The sequence below is a fragment of the Cryptomeria japonica genome, chromosome 11 (assembly GCF_030272615.1).
Source record: "Cryptomeria japonica chromosome 11, Sugi_1.0, whole genome shotgun sequence".
Classification (NCBI taxonomy): domain Eukaryota; kingdom Viridiplantae; phylum Streptophyta; class Pinopsida; order Cupressales; family Cupressaceae; genus Cryptomeria; species Cryptomeria japonica.
Window position 1 is genome coordinate 564,420,795 of NC_081415.1, and position 20,603 is coordinate 564,441,397.

At 36.1% G+C, this 20,603-nt stretch overlaps 1 protein-coding gene across 1 annotated transcript; it reads left to right on the forward strand.

Moving 5' to 3' along the window:
• The first annotated feature begins 285 nt into the window (after positions 1 to 285).
• On the forward strand, positions 286 to 17,773 carry LOC131080120 (uncharacterized). Its single transcript, XM_058018219.1, has 6 exons — positions 286 to 789; positions 16,365 to 16,473; positions 16,670 to 16,863; positions 17,034 to 17,061; positions 17,175 to 17,283; positions 17,408 to 17,773. The coding sequence occupies exons 1-6, from the start codon at positions 511 to 513 to the stop codon at positions 17,487 to 17,489; spliced, it is 801 nt and encodes a 266-aa protein (XP_057874202.1). The 5' UTR covers positions 286 to 510; the 3' UTR covers positions 17,490 to 17,773.
• Positions 17,774 to 20,603: the final 2,830 nt, after the last annotated feature.

Genomic DNA, 20,603 nt, shown 5'->3' on the forward strand with positions numbered 1-20,603 from the left:
AATAGAATAATAAAGTGAAGGAAAAGAACAAATAGCAAATGACAACACTATATTATAGAGTTCACTATGACATAAGAATATTTAAAAAAAAAAAAAAGAACATCCAATTAAATATGAGAAAACACTAAAACTCAATTCCATGATTAAATTACTTAAAGAAACAGTTTAAAATCTGCTAAACAACCTTTTTGAAAATACCACCACCTGTCACAAATCTTTAACTATTGAAACAACTGTTACACCAATGTGGATATAATTTAAAATTGTCTCATTCCTGAGAGTACCTATTCAACTCGCAATGGCAATAACTTTGAGGAAAAAACAAATTAGAAAACATCCATTTAGGTACCCAAGAGGGACACGTCACATATTCGGGATGGGTTTGAAGACACAGTACGATTTGAGGCCAGGAGGAGAAACGATATGCGTGGCCTCCACCATATCTTAATCCTCTTAAACAGAGAAGAGAAACCAATCCGGTAGGAAATATTTGTTGCAGCTTTAAGAATTATGGCCCATCATCATGTAATCGGGACAGCGGTAGAGCTTGCAGATCTGGTTTGGGATGCATACGAATTCCGTTACCGAAAAAAGGAAGAATCAAACTCAATTACAGATCATAACCAGCGCTGCCTCGAATTAAAAGAAGCTCTGGATCAGCAGCACTCTGAGAATCAGCGCCTGCGAGCCGCTTTGGAAGAATATGAAAACATAATCGATGAGATTCGGGCTCTTTCCGCGCAAGATTCCTCTGCCGACATTTCGAATTCACACCCTTGTCCTTTAGATGTGAGTTAGGATTTCATTTCCATACTTTTTCGTCATTGAATTTTAAATAGGTTATTAAAACAACACTTTTAGATGGTTTTCCCCAAGCTCTCAGAGAAATTCTGCTTTTTGAGTTAGCTATATCTGGTCCTTTTTTAACCCTTGTTTGAACCCATATATGGAGATCCAATTGGTAAGAAATCTCCCTATTTCACGATACTTCTTCTTCTTGTGTATAGTATGCCAAACTTGAAATGATTCTGTAAGGTCAATCTTGTTACGGTGTCTATGCTCTTGGAACATGTGAACCCCTTATCCATAATTAGAACACCGTTTCTAAACACCCCAGTTGGAAGGCTACCCATCTCAGGATATTCTTTCTTCTGAGTGGTACGCTATCTTTACAATATTCCTGTGGGTCACTTTGTTTGGTTTTGTATGATATTGGAACTTGTAACTCTTATTTGTGTTCTTAACATCATTTTCGATGACCTATTTGATCAACTTGGACAATTTTTCTTTTTCTTTTCCCAAATGATGCGCGATCCTCACGAAATCTGTGTAGGCTCAATCTAATTGAAGCTTCTATTGTATTGAAATTCGTGACTCCTTATTCTAATTCTTAAAACCATTTCTGCAGGTATTCTTTCGTCTCTATGGTATTCCATGCTCGCGATAACTCTCTAGGGCTAGGAACAATCCTTTTAGGTTCTCTATTATATTGGAACTTGTAAACATGTTCCTTACGCCTTTTCGGAAGACCTGATTCCTCAGGTAGGTTACCTTACAATAGCTCAAGCCTCAGGTTGTGAGATTTCGAGAATGAGTTATAAAAATCCCTAGTCCTAGTGATTACCGATCCCAAATGGGTCAAAAGTGATAGCCTACTGAAACTTATTTCAAGTTTTTTCGCCATATTTGGATATCAAGACTGCAGAAAAGATAGAAACATAGAAAAAGGAAAACTCTCATCAAATCAAATATCTCATTTTGAAGAATCGAAATTTTTAAATAGTCCAAGTCAGCTTTGCATATTGGCCTGGTCGACTCCAGGCTTCATAACCATGAATTGGATACTGATTTGGCATTGAGCCTGATTACAGATATAAAACCTTAAAATGCATCAGAACAATCATATCCAAAGACACTTTTAGATCACCCATTTACCTACATTTCTTGGCCACATGCTTTTTTTCTTGATCCAGATTTAGTGGTTGACATCTTTGGGTAGTTACTAGTTTACTGTATAATGTTTTGAACATTTTCCTTCAGTAGCCTTTGGTGGTTCTTTATTAGTGAAAATCTTAGGGAACTATACATTTTAGAAGTTTATGAATGTTCGCGAGTATCGTCCAGTATTGAACTCTGAATTTTCAGATTTGTTGTGAACTTGAAATTTTAAAGTTATAATTCTGTTTCTTGAAACATTTTATAAGTCTTATGAATAATTTACTGAGTTCTCAAATGAAAGAATATTTAATTTTTTGTACAAGAAACTATATGTTTAGAAGTTTAGAATGTTAGCAAACCTTTTCCAATACTAATAGTGAACTCTGAGTTTTTCAAGTTTGAAAATTTTAGAAAGTTGAAAAGTATGATTCCATTTATTCAAGATTTAATATGTTACATTTACAATAAAGCGAACAATTATGGAGTTCAGAAATGAGAAAATATTGTTTTATAGCAATCAAGGTGAAACTTCATGTTTAACTAGCAATCTCTTTATGGAAAATTTGAAAAATAACCAATTGATAATTTTAGGCACTTGAAGTGTCGTTAGTTTCTTATTCAAGCCTCTAAGGTTGGTTGCTTTGTTTGTTCAGGCTTGCAGTTGCTTCCAACATCATATAGTACAGTTCTCACAACAGTCTCTGAAAACTCTCTGCAAATTACAATACTTCAAATTTTCTTAGCAGTTGTCATAAATCGTATACTCATACTTTGCTCTGTCCTGAGCATAACATAAACTGGTTTAAATAAAAATATAAAACTCTCATTTGAGGAATATATATATATAAGTAATTTGCAGACATAAAGATGTCTGAGTAATAACAAACACTCAAACAATCCTTAAGGACTAGCCCTTGAATGAAAGAGATGTTGTCTTTTGATGGAGACTAGTACTGGTACGGGAGACTGGTACCGGTACTGGTACTTCTATTTTTCAAAATAGGAGATGGGGGTACTTGGAGATGCCATTTATTTTTAACATAATCTAATAATTTCCAGAAAATTTCATGACATAGAACTTACAAAACAAGAACAGTGGTAAAGTTTAACATTAATTTTAATATTTAAATACACAAATGCCAAATGTCATTGTATCAAATAGCGAAAGAGTTCACAACTCATGCTACATATTTGGTATTTTTGATGGTAGTAGATCTAGGGGTAAATCATTAGGGCCATCTGCTTCAACGACTTCATCCACCATGGCCGCAACTTCTCCATCAGGTGAAATTTGGTCCTTTTTTGTTGAAGGACCCTCCATGTATCCAAGATCTACACAAGAGAGAAGACGAAGTTAGCTATGAATGAACATCAGATTCTCTACTTTCTTTGACCCTAATTGGTTCCTCTTTAGTGAATGAATAAAATCATAAGTACTCCAATTTCTCTGACATGATGAAGAGCTGGATACTTGTGAGAGCAATCTTATTGCAAATGATTGCAATTCAAGGGTTTCACTTCCATGGTTCCACCACCACTCTATAGGGTCATTCTTTGCTTGCATATCGTAAAAAGCTTCTACAGAAAAAAAATCACCATGCCCACGTGAAAACTTATTCCATTGACTCCTCATAATTGAAGCATCCTTACTTTGACCATAAATTTTTTTTATTGCAGCCCAAAATCCTTTCATTACCTCTCTATCCTTATATGGAGCCCTCTTAGTGGTCACTTGTATATTGTACCATTTAGGATTTAAGGCATAGGCAGCACAATGAAGGGGTGTGGTAAGTTTGTTCCATTTTCCATCTAACTTTTCTTCTATCAAAGGATATAAAGAAAGATCTTTTGCATCTGTTATTTTTTTTATCTTTCACACATGGCATCTATTTTTTCATAAGTTTCTCTCAAACATGGCTTGTCTTAATTTGCAAATTTCATCACCTCACATATGGGTTTAATAAAGTCCACAACAAATTTAACATCAGCCCATAAAGGGTCATCAAGGACCATACTTCTCACCTCAACTGCAGTATCTGATGTAGATTGTCTCCAAGCTGCCCATGCATCACCAACTACTGTGGAACACAAAGCTTCTTTGACTTCACAAAGACGGTTAAGAAGAGTAAAATAAGATGCAAACCACGTATTGGCATGTTTTAGAAGTTCCACCTTGGCAAATTTTTGATAAATGGCTTGTGTGTGGTGATGGTTAGATATGAACATTTGTATTTTTCTGCCTTTTCTATAAGATCTGAAATCCACTCAAACTTGCCAATATCTTCGAGTGCATTATTCAATGAATGCACACAACATGGTGTCCAAACTATATGCTTGTACTTTGTTTGCACCAACATACTTGTTGCTTTACAAACATGGGCATCATCAGTAACAACTTGGACTGCACGTGATGCCCCCACCTCCTCAATGCCGTCACATAGCTGGTTATGAAGAAACTTTTCCTTTTTTTTCTTTCCTTGAACAATCTATTGCCTTCAAAAAACAAGGGCCTTGTTGTACGTTACTATGATATTGAGTAGTGGACAATTTCTAGTATCTGTCCATGCATTTATCACAATATTGCATCCTTCTATAACCCACACTCTTTTCATTGGTGTAGTTTGTTGCTCTAATTGAGTTTTATCTTTACCAATTAGAGTAGTGCGAAGCTTTTCACATTCAGGTGGTTTATAGTGTCCCTAGTGGTCTGTCAAAGGGGAAAGCCCTTTACTTTGTAGGGCCTTCCTAAGGATGAGGGCCCTTAGGGCTGATGCATAGGGAGATGGTGGTAGATGTTTCCCTGCCATGTCTTAGATGTCCTCAATTTCAAAAACTCTGCAGTTAGCTCTAAACTTTGATAAAATTGGGATTGTATTTGGTTTAGTCATAAAGGGGATTAATAGATATTAGTAGTGGTACATAGGGATGCATACCACCCCAAAAATCTAGAGTTCTTGAGATAGGTACTTCCTTGGGACTGGGGGACATGGAAAAGACATTCCTCACCATCGCTCTACCACCTAATTGAGGGGAGGGGGACCCAATAAAATGTATTATTAATATGTGGTTTTCTTAAATTAGGGAAAAGTCCTGCACTAAAGATCTATAAATTTTGATATGAAATCTTGCCTAATCATGGCCTTAGACTAAGGAGGCCGTTGTTATATCATTATAATGCTTGTGCAAGGCACAGATAAACTCTTCACATGCACCACATTAATGGGGATCTCTGCACCTTGCAAAGAAAATCAATCATGTGGATAAATTCATGGGGTCTTAAATGGAAAATGAGCATCTACCCTCTCCCAGGATGAAGAAATGTGGCTATATGGCATAATTATAGACCCTAATCCACACCATAATTAGCTGAAATTTCTGCTGCAGAATTAGCTTTCCACTTTCAATTTTGGTATCTAACTTATGTTCCAGCAAGTTTCCGAGACGCAGGGACGCATTTCGGGGACAGGACTTAAAACATAACAGTCTTCATGGTATCAAATGTTGGATGCATTGTTGTGAATAGCTAGTCTATATACCTTCGTTGAAACACCAATAAATTGCTCAAAGCATGTATTGTTTAACTTTAGAGTGTCAGACCTGAGAAAACGTCCCCAAGTCTTCCCTGTCCCTGAGACGTCCCTAGTACGGGGACATGGGCAGAAAACCCCAGAGACGTGTCCCCATGTATCATAGTATCTAACTTCATGGAACTTAAATACTAGAGCTAATGCTTCTTTTGTATAATGCCTAAGATGCTAGTTAGGGCATGTGCCTTTCTTCAATGTGTTGAATACAATTAAGGAGTCTCTTTCCATGATTAAATTTCACACTCCTTTGCAGCTGCTTCTGCCATTCTAGCTACCATTCCTTCCCATTTTGCTTCATTATTAGTTCTCACTCCAAGAATAGAATACTACCATGCAAAAAGTTACCTCCTGCATCATTGACAAGGAAACCTGCACTAGCATTGCCAGTACTGCCAATAAATGCACCATCAAAATTGAATTTTACAAAATTTTTATGGGGGAGGTCTGAAATCTTGTTCTTCTCATTAGAATTAAAGTGTCTCACCTCTTCAATGGGGGGAGGGACAACCATGTCCCAATTTTGAAGGATCAAAATATCAGGCCTGGATAAGGGCCCTTTGTTCATCTTGATCAAAGGCAGAGAATAAGAAAAAATGGCAGTTCTTATTCAAGACCAACAATAATCCCAAAAACAATATTGGTTGCAAAGGACATGGGCATTTCTCTCTAACCGTATGCACCATAAGGTGCTCATTGCAGATGTTCTGTAACATTACCAGATTTTTGGAACCAATCAGTCAATCACACAACAGTTGACAGACTGTAGCATGAACTACCTGAGAAAGACACCTAGCAAATTCAAGATCCGGTACCATAAATGTGAGGAGAAGGGGCCATGTAAGCTAACATGATCTACTATTTCCTCAGCTTAATAGCAGAGAATGCATTTGAGAGGGACCGTGGAAAACTCTCTTAATCACGTTGTTCAACATTAGGATCTTGTTTAAAGAAGCAGGCCAAACAAAAGAATTACACTTGGGAGGAGTCCCTTTGGTACATAGCAATCTATTCTGCCATACCTCAATAGGAAGAAAGTGATAATTTTAAAGCCAGGAGTAGCCATCAGTATCAGAGATAAGAGTAAGAACTCAGAGGGGCACTTTTCCAATGAATGCCTATATGGCCTATGAAAACTGCGAATGATCAAAGGGTTAAGAATAGAAGAGAGGAGCATTTTCTGATTTGTTGGAAACTGAATTCCTTCAAAGCTCCTCCAAATGCATGGGAGGCACCTATTTGGAAGCACCCATTCACTTGAGTTTCTTGCCAATGGTCACAAACTCTTCGACCCCAAAGAGCAGGAAGCACCTGACAGGGCTCATTTAGTTGTGTGATGTTGCAAAGAGGCAACCACCTTAGCCATGAGTCACTACAAAAGTCTGCACTAGCAACAGCTCCAAGGGATATCATCTTCCCCAAAGAAGCTTAAAGGATCATTGGCTCCAAGATACTTTTCTTTTAGCAGGGAGCACCAACTTGTATTTGGGTCATCTAGGAAGCAACAGGCCAACTTAACCCTCAAAACTATGGGAATCCACATGCTTGATACCCACTCCTAGTGCTTTAGGGAGACACTTTTTCCCACTTTAGAAGAGGGAACCTTCTGTCCTCATAATTTCCTTGTCATATAAACCTCTTGCATAGCTCATTTATCTTGTAAGAGTGGCTTTTGGAATAGGCACAATAGATAAAAAAGTAAATGAGGATAGCTTGAATAATTGCTTTTAATTTTATAAATTATAATCCTTCTTTCGAAGCTGGCCAACCACCACTCTAGGATTTCAAGTGCTTCTTGAGCAGAAAAGAGAGGCATGCCCAATTATTTGCAAGATGGGGATAGCTTGAAGAATTGCTTTTAATTTTATAAATTATAATCCTTCTTGCCAACCAGCACTCTAGGATTTCATGTGCTTCTTGAGCCTTTGAACCTCTTTCTCCCAGTGATTTGCACTATTGCAATCAGAAAAAAGAGGGATGCCCAATTTTTGCAAGGGAAGGTAGCCACCTTAAACCTAAGGTGATGCAATCCTATGTTGCAGACATGGACCCACTTTAAAAAAAAGGAGTTTTGATTTCTTATTGATATGCTGATCCAAAGCCTCCATAAAGCAAGATAGGATTTCTTTTCAAACCTTCACCTCTGCTACAGAAGCAGCTCCATATATCATCTACATATGGTCTGTGAGTGACCAGCACTAACTGAGAAGAAACACCAATATCTGATAAACATCCACTATTTTAGAAGTTCTTTATATTGAAGCTTTAAGAGATTCAGTCATAGAATAAAAAGGTATGGAGCCAGGGGATCCCCCTGCCTGACCCCTTGGGAATGTTGGGAGAAACCCACAGGGCTACCATTAGCAAGGACAAAATGCTAGGCACTTGTGACAGCTTGAAGAATCCAATCCACCCTCTGAGCTGAGAAGCCAAAAGCAAGCATAACGTTTGCAAGAAAGCTTCATGAGACTCGATTGTAGGCTTTAGCTATATGCAACTTTACTATCACTTCTCTTTACTCTGAGAGATAGAGTGCAGGATTTCTTGGGTGATCGATACACCGTCTAAATTTGATACACCTAAAATCCCTCTTTCTCATTAGCAATAAGAGTAGCAGCTTAGCGTGCTTTGCAATCACTTTTAATATAATTTTATTCGTGATGTTACAAAGCGCAATAGGGTGAAAAAATCTTGGAAAGGAGGAGGATTTGCTTCTTTAGGCACTAGAAAGGTACTCTTGAAAACTTTCAAGATTTTTATAGATTTCTACAAGTTGAGTCATCAACCACTGCCACTAAATCTTGTTCAAGAATCTCCCAGAAGAATTGGAAGAATGCTGTATGAAGGCCATCCAGCCTAGGGGTTCTTATCTCCTTTAAGACCAAATATTGCAGTACTTGCTTAATCAGCAGAAAAAAGATTGAGAAGCCTATCATTGTGAGGAAGAGATATAAGGGAAGGGATACTCTTGAGGAGCTTGTTAATTTGCTATTAGGGATACTCTTGAGTAGCCTTGAAGAGGTTAGAAAAGAAAGACACTTCCTTGTCAATATTCTTTGGGGCTTCAAGCTGGACGCCTTGGGCATCTTCGATTGCTGCAATCCTATTTGCCTTGAAACTTGCCAGTGTCACTGGATGAAAGTGCTTGGAGTTGTGGTCTCCCTCACGGATCCATTGGTTTTGCAAACTTTCATGCCAAAACATTTCCTCTTTCACATGGCATAGATCCTGCAGAGCTATCAATCTAGATTCTTCTTCAAGAAGAACATCGGTTAAGCCTGGTTTTTGGATAGACTTAATAACTTGTCTTTAAGGCTTCTATAGCAATTTTTTATTCAAAAATATTCCTGAAAACTTCCTTATTCCATTTGAAGAAACAATGTTTTGCAAACCTTAACTTTTCTGCAAAGTTGAATGTAACGTCCCTAATTTTTAAGTGATAATTAAATTGTCAGCAAAATAAATAAAATATTCAAATGATGACTTAATATTAATTAATTTAATTAAATAATAATAAAATAATAAAATATTATAATAATATCACTTTATTAAATATATTTCTCAGCAACTGGGCCTATCTTCTAGATTCTTCCTGGAGATCTTTATAAGGGGGTTCTTGATGATGTATTGGGCATGCTTTGAGATTTGATAAACGATTTATAATTTTTGGGGATGAAAACCTTCAGGAGTTGGTAGAAGGGTTGGATGAAAACCTGACTCTTCGTAGGAGTGACTTGCAACAGAGTTCACAGCTGGGCCAAATTTGTGAAGTCTCTATCAGAGACAAATTTGCAGATAAGTTTTATTGTCAGATTTACTATCAATTCCGCTTCAGAGTTTAATTTCTGAGTTTGGGGAAAAATAATAATATTTTATTCTGGATATTATAAGCTCCTTCGGATATGTTTGGCATGAGTTATTGTTTATGACATCTGTGAAATTATATCAGCTGATAGTTGCTAATTAGCGGCAATAATGGTAAAAGCCAACATTCATTTATATTGGGCAAAAGGAAGAGACTTTGTGATTCAGCGAAGTTTGAGATTTAATATTTGATATTAGGAGGTGTCAGTATTTCCTTGATACAGAGCTTTACAATCATTGAAATATAATATTGATTCCTAAAGTCGGCTTCAATAATATTATCAAGGGCTTTCCGCATCCATAAAGTCTCGCAAGGGGAAATATTTGGAGAATAATAATAATCGCCTAAGGTTATATTTCTGAAGCCTGCGATTATTAATATTATCATAGCTGGTGGTGTATTAATGTTGTGAGACATTCGAATCAATCCTTTCCTCATGTCTGGGGTCCAGGTGTGAAGAGAAGTCAAGGTGCTTTCTTTCATTGCAGTTGGCTGGAGGTGCTGATAGTGGAAAAGCCGGTGCCATTCCATTGGGGCACCTGAATTGATTTCATCTTCACCAGCTGAATCATGGTGCATCAAGCAGGAAAGTACTGAAGGAGGGAATGGATGCAGCCTACAGACATTCGTGGAACTAAAGAGGTCAGCACATTGATTTATTCTGAGCATATCAATCACAGGAAGATATGCTGGCAGATCAAGATCTGATCATACTTGCGACCAGAAGATTCCGAGAAGTAAGCTGGAGCGAACATTAGTATGGATATTTGATGTACCTTGCAATTTAAACATATTGTGAATCAGATTATTTTGAAACTGACTTCTCCTATTGATGTTTGTGATTATTCTCGAATTACTAATAAAATTAGTACTCTGCTTGAATTATCTGTAAGTCCGGTTAGCTATTGATGTTCCTAATAGAATTTGGAAATCAATAATATTGCTGTTATTATTTTCACTGTTGATCTGCAATTTGGGATTGGGCGTCTTTCGTCAAACAAGGTAAAACCTCTGGTTTTAGGACAAGATCCACCAATCTTTGACTGATAAGGGTATCCTTGTGCTGGAGCCATGCAAACACACAGGTTTGAAGGGAGATGTGAATGGGGCGAGTAAAGAAGAACCTTAATGTAAAGGGGGTAGTGAGCAAAGCTTGCTGCAGGAAGAATGCTAGTTTCTGAAAACCAACGAGTTTGAATCAACAAAGGTGGCCTAACTAAAAATCTGTCCAACCTCTCCACAATTTATCAAATTCCCTCCCTTCTATTGTTCCAGGTTAAAGAACTCTCTTTCAGGGTAAGATCTAAAACCTCATTCATCTCCAAAAACTCCTGGAAAAGTGGAAATCCATCTGGAACCAAATTTCTCAAATACTGCCTCTTATATTTGAGGGCCCTGCAAGCATTGACAACTCTTCCGAAGAGGACTTCTTTTTTCTTATAATGTCCCCATTTAGGAACAATGCGAACTTTGGCCAATTTTCTTAATGACTAAGCGTCAAAATGTTGCAACAAAACAGATATTCATAAAGATTTGTATTGAAATATACAAATGGATAAATATGTCTCTATTTATTATATTGATATCTTAGTAAAGAATGTGGAGTTCAATCAATATCACTTCCAAATGTTCACAGAAATCTGTATTTATTCTAGAATCGGCAATTCTTTTTCAAGTAAGAGGCCTGATAGGTTTCCTTATAACCCTACAACTTATCCTTTGGAACCTTCTCTGATGTATGGTTTTATATCTTATGTTTCCTTCCTTAAAATATTCTGCTCATGTAGAGCAATTCCCATTCTGGAACTTACAAATAAAATGTCTAAAAAAATATTATGTTCTAATCTCCCTCTCTCACAGTGCTCCCACCAAACCTTATACCTTTCTAGAAGAGTACGAACCTCTTCCCAAGATTCATCTTTACTAAAGGACATGTCCTTCTATTTAATTTGGTATTTTTTATTATGAGTCACTGCTTTTGAAACATCACACTTTGTCTCATAATTACTTAATAAGACCATGGCCTTCTCTTGTTAACGAGGTGCTGACTTTTAATAATCATTTATTAATTTGTTGCTTCTAAATTAACCTCTGCCTTTGATTAATATCATGCTTAGTCAACCTTATCATTTGCTTCAGCAATTAATCGCTGCTTCCTTTTCTTCTACTAAAGTCATTGCCTCTTGATTCACCTAATTACTTGTTCCACAAGTTGCCACCAATTCCTTCTTATTGCTGTGTATTCCTAATGGATTATTCTTTAGAATCCGACTTAGTTATTCAAGTGCAGACATCATTATTTTGCTGACTTCATCATTACCTTTGTTACTTTGTAGTTGTTGTCCTAAGGATAATGACAACACCATTAAGGAAGTCGTTGTTATAGCATATAGATTGTTTACTTCATTAACCCACCACCTTCAATACAAACTTGTATGAGATCGATGGTTTCAAATTTATGCTTTATGACTTATAAAAATGGCTTTTGTATCATAATCAAAATACTTGAATCGGTTGACTCTATAGACCATAAACTGACATAGGTTTAAATCTTTAATTTAAATTATTATAATCGTTTATCTAACCAGACGGGGACATGACATTTCTTAAGCAAAGAGGGTTGCTTCAAGAGTTTCACCCAAATATTTCTTTTTCTATTAAGGGAGTTAGATGTCATGCCCCATGTTACAAAAGTCTATTTTTTATGGGAGAAATTAAAAAATATTAATTAGGGCACTTATCTAAATGGCCAACCCTCCTAGTTTTGTCAACTTTCTTATAAAGGATAAATTGAATTAAAAATAAATAAATTTCTGCTGTTTAATGAAGCCAACCCTCCTTGCCAAGTTAAATAAATAAATTTGTATTTATTTGATAAATGGGCCGACACCATTTTAGTGTCTCTTGGAAGAAGAAACGTCACTCTTGATGCTGGCCAACCTGCCTGAGTGGAGCACCACTTTTGGAAAGAATAGGAGGCAATCAACGAATATCCTTCCCATCAATTGCAGAATTAAGAATTGATATATATCAGAAATTAATAGAAGATCTAAATAAGGTTTCACAGCAGATTCAAAGGGAGTTTATGAGCAAATTGTTGGAGTGTATTATAGAAGATTTGTTTGTGAAGACGTAGAAGATAAATCATAAATATACCAGCAGATTTGTGAAAGAAAAAACAAATAGAAGGCTGATCTTATGAAGGTTCTATGAGCAGATATATGAGCAAAATTATGGCAGATCTATGAGCAGCATTATAGCAGGTTTAGAGCAGTTCTGCAACAATTTAGATCAGAGTTTTGTGTGAAAAATAATAGACATAACATATAAATGCAAGCGGTTGTGTGGAGCAGAAATGAAGATATATCAAAAAAGGGATGGAATGAAAAGAAATATTTTGATGTATAATCAAGAAATAGAGATCTGATCTGGATAATAAGGCAGCGAGAAATTGGATCATTTATAAGAGGAATGAAATATATTGGTTTATAAAATAGGCAGCCAGCAGAACAAGAAAATCAGATTCCGAGTTTAATTCACGAAAGTGCTGCAATCCCTATTATTAGGGAAGAGATTGGTGTGCCTCATGATTGTGATTATTATTTGCTTAAAAATCTGTTAGGAAGTTTAAATATTTTTTATTGAATTAACTTGCCAATCCATCAGGATTTTTAGAATTAGTATATAATTAATTAATTTTCCTAGAAGCAATCATATGTGGGATTAACAAGGAAACATGTAGGGAGATGCAGTAGACTGGTTCTCTCAATTAAGTAGACCACCCATTGAGTTGGATTGCTTGTGAGCCGAGGTGTTGAATTGTCTTGGTTGGATGTTCTGTGCCCTTGGGCTTAAGTTGTGGAGAACAGTCTCCTGGCACCCTTTCATGCTTTCCCGTCAAATCCCTAGTATGATTGGCCATTGGGAAAAGCTATAGTATGAATCCAAATGCATTTAGGAGATATTGTTTAACGACAGGAATCATCATAACCATTGTCATTAATATTAATTTCAATAGCTATTATGTAATTTAGTTATCGAACACTCTTTGTAAATAAATTATATTATTGGAATTGTTATTTTTGGGCAAAAATCAGGTATATCCCAAAAGGGGACATTGCATTAGAGTCATAAATATTGAATAAGAAGCCTGACAAATTGTACTTGAAATATTTGAAAGAGCAGCCTATCGAATTGTTAGCCAATGAGACAGATTTGCAAAGAATCTCAATTCCAGAGAATGAATACATCCCTAGCAAATGCCCGCAGCATGTCCAATAAGACTTTGAAAGGAGGGAAAAAACTCCCTTTAGAAAGTTTGGTTTCCTGGGAAAGGACAAAATCTATATTGCTAGCAGCTAATTAGTTTTTAACCAACCATTTTTTGTTAGGGATAGCCAATTAGTTTTGTGGAGAATCCCACCTACTCTAATGCTCAAGAAAATTATCCATAGTGCCTTGGGACTACACCTATGTTTTTTCTAAAGACATACCTGTTAGCCATTCAATCTGTGGTTTTTCTACATCCTCTTTTTCTCTGATTGAGGCTTGGCTTGTTGAGAGATTTTAGCCTTTGAAATGCCACAAAGAGCTTCCATGGAAGTTTCCTGCTCAAGATTGCCTAGAAATCGGTTTAAATCATCCTGCTCCTCTTGGGAAGAAGAACCACACTTAAAGGATGCAGAGTTCAGAAGAGTCGAGGCACTGCCTGCTCTTTCTGGGACAAAGCTCTGATCCTCAGATCTCTGGGAGCGAGTCTTGTTTGATGATTTTTGTTTAAATTCTATGAACTGTTTCCAAGAAGGCAGAGAAGTGTTGATAGGGAAGAACTAATCCTGATGACAGGCCCAAAGAAAAGACCTTTGAAGATCAAAGATCCTTTTGGGTTTTTAGATCTTTGTCAGTGTTTCTAGAGCCTTAATTTCTCGTTGGAAGCTAGAGGTCTTTAGTTTCCTGCAAACATTAGCTTCATGCTCTATTATGAGAAATGAAGCATCTGAAGGGAAATACCTTCATAATCTATATACTGCACATAGGAAGAAGAGTCTGATGCAAATGGTACCTTTTTCAGGAGGGAAATTTCTAAATCACGTGTTATTTTCTGCTAAGCGGATGCTGTATGTATTTTCTGTAGGGATCTCTGATCTATCTCAAGATCTCCCAAGCTTCACCCTATCACTTCTAGACATTCTGGTCTTCAGAACTCCAATAGGAGGCCATATAAACAAACCCGGACCTCTGAGGGGGCTGCAGGGAAAGAGGATCCTGAAAAACCAGGGGACCATTTCTAAAGAGAAAGATTCCATCATTGATTCTCTTAACAGTTGAAGTGATAACACCTTTTAGTAGTCTGTGGGAGGCAAAAAAAGCACAATATAGCCCTTGGACAGATAGCTTGGAGATGAGTTCCAAGTAGCTGACACCCAAGCTTGAATAGATGGGACAGAAAGCCATTGCTCTTTACAAAACCCTATCTACACAGTCTTGTAACGTGTGAATTCTTCTTCTAGAGCAGCAGTGGCCACCTGAACTGGTGTGGAGTCTGCTACCGACACATTATTTGCACCTCACCTTAGCAATAGGATAAAAAATCCTTTAGGCATCTAGAGGAACTGCTTTGGCACCAGAAGCTATCTTACACAGGGATGACTGTTGGGATTCCAAAATCCAGCCCAAAATCTTTTTTGAAAAAAGGTGCATTTGGAGCCTTGGGAAGATGAGAGCTAAGCTAAGAGTGCCTGTGAAGTATCTTCCCATATTCAAAGGTGGGCTTTCCAACAAATCTTCGATGCCACCTTGGGGAGGTGCCCTAAAATGGAGCCATAGGGGTTGCAGACTATAGGATTCGTGAGGATTCCTCCATCCAAATCTAGTCATGATTAATTTTTCTTATATATATATGCTGAAGTAATAGTAATTATTATATATATTATATTGATTAGATATATATGATTAATGAGTTGGGGATCTATTATGGTCCATTGATCCTGGCTCAAACAAAAGAAAAAAATGAACTATACAACTCAGAAAAGCTAGGAAACATAAGGGAGAACTAGAAAACTTCCGGGAACTAGAACACAAGCGCTACCTAAGGGAGCTGCATCTCCAACAAGCACATCCAAATCATGATTCCCACACCCAATTGAAGAAGAACCATAGAGGTAGAGGCTAAAAACGAAGAATGCAATGCTTGAGCCATCTCAGCATTGGCAGCAAGCAGTTGCATAGTCCTGTGGGAGAGCAGGCTCTCCATTGCCCACTGGGAACCATCGTTGATCATTTCCCTAGCTTCCAGTTTGTGTTTTTGAGCTTTTTACCTGTGACCACATCTCTTTTTGGGGGTACTAGCAGGCAGCAGTCCCACCATGAAGGAGATGCCACCCAAACACTCCAACACATCCTGCTCTGAAGGAAAATCTTGAAGTGAGCGATTCTCCTCGTGCCAAAAAGTATTATCTTCCTCTTCAAGCTTTTCCTCCTTATGCTGCTGAAGTTTAAATTTCTTGTCCAGTGCAGCAGGAACATTATTCTTCGTCCAGCAGGTTCCTCTGGCTCCTCAGAAAGCTTCCCAAAGGACATCTCTTGCCTGTCAGACAAGAAGCACTGATGATTTCTCCAAGTGAAATCCTCTTTAGGCTTCCTCTATTTAGGAACTCATTTCTACAATGAGCTCTTATGATGCATCCTCCAAGTAGCAGAAGTGCAGCCCAATATTTTGTCCAATCTGGTTGCATTAAAAACATCTCGTGCGCAAGCTCTCATAATCCACAAACTGTAACCAAGAGCCAAGGGAGGAGTTGAAATGTTGTTTGGTCATATTCCATCTGGAGTTTTGTCTGAGACTTTTATATATGATGACAATGTTGACAATATAATTGGTATATATTCATGCTCTAATCTTGTGTCTTTTGGAGCCATAGGAATTTTTTGTTTTTGAGAAACTGGTAGCCATTTGAATTTTGATACTTTCTCTACAGCTGTATGAAAGATTGATGAAGACTGTGGATTCTCCAGAGTTTTTAGAAAAGATGCAAGTTCTTCAGCAAAATCTTAAAAAGGAGGAACCTACAGCCACAGAGATGGAAGGTTTGTACGTGTCTCATCTCAAGAACTTATAGCAAGTTGGATGTTATTTAGTACTACATATATTTATGGCTTAAAAGTTAAAACATAAAAGAATCGCTTAGATTGATAGTTATATAACAGGATAGATTTATGTCGATTTACTAAGGAAATGTATTTGGTGCATTGAGCGTATTTATTGTGGCAATAATGTAATTAGGTGACATTTTGGTGAACTCAAACCTTGATGATAAATGTCGGTGGCTTTGGATCACGGAAGATGCTGCACCAACCAAAACAGAAGAAAAGTCCAAACTAGATGGTGAAAACTATATCATTGTAACTGAGGAGGATATAGTGGAGGGCATTGCTCTGTTCATGGCTGGGATTGTTGCAACAAATCCAGAGTCAAAGGTTTCAATTTACTCCTTGAGCCCTTTTCAAACTTTAAATATACTATTATTGTTTCTGCTGTTGAATAATATAGCCTTAATGGCTTTTTCTTCTATGTTCCCAAATGTCATATAAAAATTATGGCTGAGGTTGCCCTATTTAAAACTTTGAATGTTTGTCTGCATTTGCAGAACTTGTCACCAGAGCAGCTGCGTTCAAGTAGGTGTAATGTGTAATTTTTTCACTTATCTATTTCTTTTTTCATGTTCACATATGGATAGAGAAGTTCCAGCTGTAGAAAATAGTTTATTATATCTGAACTTCTTTTGCAGCCATTTCTAGTACCTTTGCTAAGATGAAGGAAACAAGTATAGTCCACAAATTATTAGCTGCTAGCAAGGTCACATATACTGTTGCATCATGGGGTCTTGCCTTGTATGGGTAAGTTTTGGTTATGATTTTATATCTATTCCTTTTCGAGGATGGATATTTTGGACACTTTTTAGAGATTGGAGGATGATACTCTATAGGGTAGATGTTTCTAATTCAAGTTGGCATTTTGCAGTTTATATACACAGCGCCACATTGTAAAAGCAGCAACAAAGGCTGTAGTCAAAACAGGCAGAGTTGTTCTAAGGGCTCTGTGAGAAATGGTGTGGTATTCTGATTCTGTTCAATACGTCTGCAGAAGTGTTTTTGAAACCTCCTCTGCAGGCCAGTTTACCATCGATAATACAAGTAAACTAAATCCACCAGGGGGGGACATTATTTTTCAGGTCCTCCTTGTATATATGATATGTAGAAATTATGTGTCAAGTTAAACTCATGATAAGAATTAGAAACCACATAATGCGTTATTGGCTATTGCGATGACTTAACCTAGATTATGCTACTTATCAATATTCTTAAATGAAAAATAAATTTTTAATTACCACCAGTGTGTGTGATATGAAGATATTAAATAAAATACTCCTTACACTTAAAGACTCCCTACACTTAAAAGAGGCTTAAGACCACTATCACATGAAGGTATTTAAGACATGAACATAACACATGTACAACTAGAACAAACCAAATGCACATCTAGTTGAAGTTCATGTAGAAGGTTTTGTTGGTTTAAATTCAATGAAATTGGGCCAAAGATAATATGTAATGTGTCATTGAGCATGTTCGATGATAAGAGCTCTCAAGAAAATGCCACATCACAATCCACGGTGTTCATCGGTGGATCGCTAGAGCCAGGACAAAAAAAAATAAAAATAAAGAAGAAATGGGGAATTCTTGCTAGCACATTGACTAGTTTTGTATCTGGTTCGACTATCACTAAATGTAAAGACTCTCCAACGATTTCAAATTAAGATAAAGAGATCAAGATATTTGGATGGTCTAAGAAAAAAGAAAAATTTGAATATGAGATTGAAATAATAAATCTAAAGGACTATATTGCACAAAATTTTCAAACTAGGTCAAACACATTGAAGGATAAACATTTAGGAAAATCTTGGTGCATAGGTTTTAAAATATGACATGATCTTAATTTTACCATAAGGTCTTGGTAGAGATAGAGGACTTAATATAAGGCATGATATTATGACTACATCACACAATACATTGTCAAAGAGTTTATGATGTCAATGCTTATGAATCTTGTAAACTTTGGAACTATGATGAGATTGGCATTTAAAATAATTTAAATGGATCAATGCAGGTGCTATCCAAAATTAGTAGAATTGTTACATATCTTATATCAAACAATAAATAATGGACGATAATATTGTGTTAATAACGTTATTATTATTTGTTTGAAGGAAAGAAGAGGTAAAAAATTATATTGTAATTGGTTGTGTCTCAGATGCATGCATGGCTATTCCAACTAAGATATGTTAAGAAAAAAAGGTGAAATTACAACAAAAAGTCTCTTACAATTATATGTAAATCTAAAATATAATTGCTTTTTTAATGATTATCATATTGTGAGATGTGATTTCATATAACGAGGAATAATGCTTATTACATTAAAACAATATGATATTGTCAAAATGATTTTGGGAAGGATTATTAAATTTGATCTACATCAAGATGAAAAATTATTGGCAATATCGGGAGAAGACCTTTAGAAATGATGAAAAAAACAACTTTTTTCTCATTAATTATTTTTTATGGTTAATTTTTTATTTCATTGGTTTAGTTCATTGTACATGGAACAACTCAAATATTTTTAATACATGAAAAAAAAAAAAAACAAAGACGAAAAAAAATCAACATGACAGAGAGGAAATATATTTATTAATATTTAATAAAGAGATACAACCAACACACTAACACTCTCTTCACCCTAATAACACTCCAACAATACTAGTGTACCTATAAAATAAGCTTATGAAATGACTATCTCATACATCCAATTTTTAGAGAAATGGGAGAGGAATAGCAAAAATTATTTTCCAAAATGATATACCATAAATCATGGTAGAATGCAAAAAATCTCACATCCTAACTAAAGAAGCTCTTTCTAGAATAGTAAATGCAACTCACAAAATAACCTTCATACCAATAATAGATGGAATACTTGACTTTTAAATTCTTTATAATAGTTCATATTCCAATAAAGGTGTCCAAAATTATCACCTAACTCATAAGGTACCCAAAAAAAATATGCAAAATATGACACTACTCAATTCTCATGTCCAAGTTGAAATTTTTACCAAAAATAGCTTTGTTATCACCATTACCAAATCCACCTCGTTCACAAATGCACATAAAAACTTTAGCTTGAGATTCTTGGGGAATATGAATTACAATTTTTTCTTTTACACCTAATCATATAACGACAATTTCCCAAAGCATAGAAGATACATAAAATATACATAGAATTACAAGGTATATGGGATGACAATTTTTCTTATTAATTAGCTACATCAATTCATCCTATTTATTCCATGTGATTTTTATCTAATTAATAATCATCTAATTATTTTTTTTGTGGTCATAGAAACTATGTTCCTTTGACAATAATATGTAAGGTAAGGTAATTAGGGATTAACTTTCCAACATTGCAATCCCATATAGCACAAGAACTCCAATTGTTGAATTTTGCAACACAAGCACCTACAAGATCAAACGACAAACAAAAACACCTTCCACAAGAGAGAGTTGCACAAATGAATACTATATTACTCAAAAGCTACAAATATAGAATGCATTACAATTGTATAATGAGGTTCTTGTAAAGAAAGCACATAGCTAAATTTAGGAGAACTAAAATACAAGCACGAGGAGCTAAATAAAGCTAGATGCACTAAAACTAAATTAGAAGCAAGCACTCCTAAGTGAACTTAAGAAAAAAAATAAAAAAATTAGTTGTTAAAAAGCAACTAATAGCTAAATATGTTCTAACACCCCCCACTCAATGAAACTTAGGGCGAGTTAAAAAAAATCTGCATACATGAATGCAAAAATTGGTCCTAACAACAAAAGGCTTGATTAGGTACCCATGTACAAACCAATGAATTCTCTCTAAGTGGATAAAAGGGGAAAACCACATGGAAAAAAACCCCTCTTCAAAAGAGAGATGCAATACATGAAAATAAACATGAAATACTAACTAAAAAAGGAAGGCCTTAGATAGACTCCTCAAGGACAACTTCCTTCATCCCAAGTATCGATCACAATTGAAGATAACATGAGGATGCTAAGGGTTTAGTGAAGATGTATGCAACATGCTCCTTTGTAAGTATGTAATCCAAGTTGAGAAGACCATC

What these genes read in the sequence shown, in the direction of transcription:
- LOC131080120 (XM_058018219.1), top strand. Translation starts at nt 511, where the DNA reads ATGGCCCATCATCATGTAATCGGGACAGCGGTAGAGCTTGCAGATCTG. An exon ending in CAACAAATCCAGAGTCAAAG is followed by an intron (nt 16,864 to 17,033) that starts GTTTCAATTTAC and finishes CTGCATTTGCAG; the next exon opens with AACTTGTCACCAGAGCAGCT. An exon ending in ACCAGAGCAGCTGCGTTCAA is followed by an intron (nt 17,062 to 17,174) that starts GTAGGTGTAATG and finishes CTTCTTTTGCAG; the next exon opens with CCATTTCTAGTACCTTTGCT.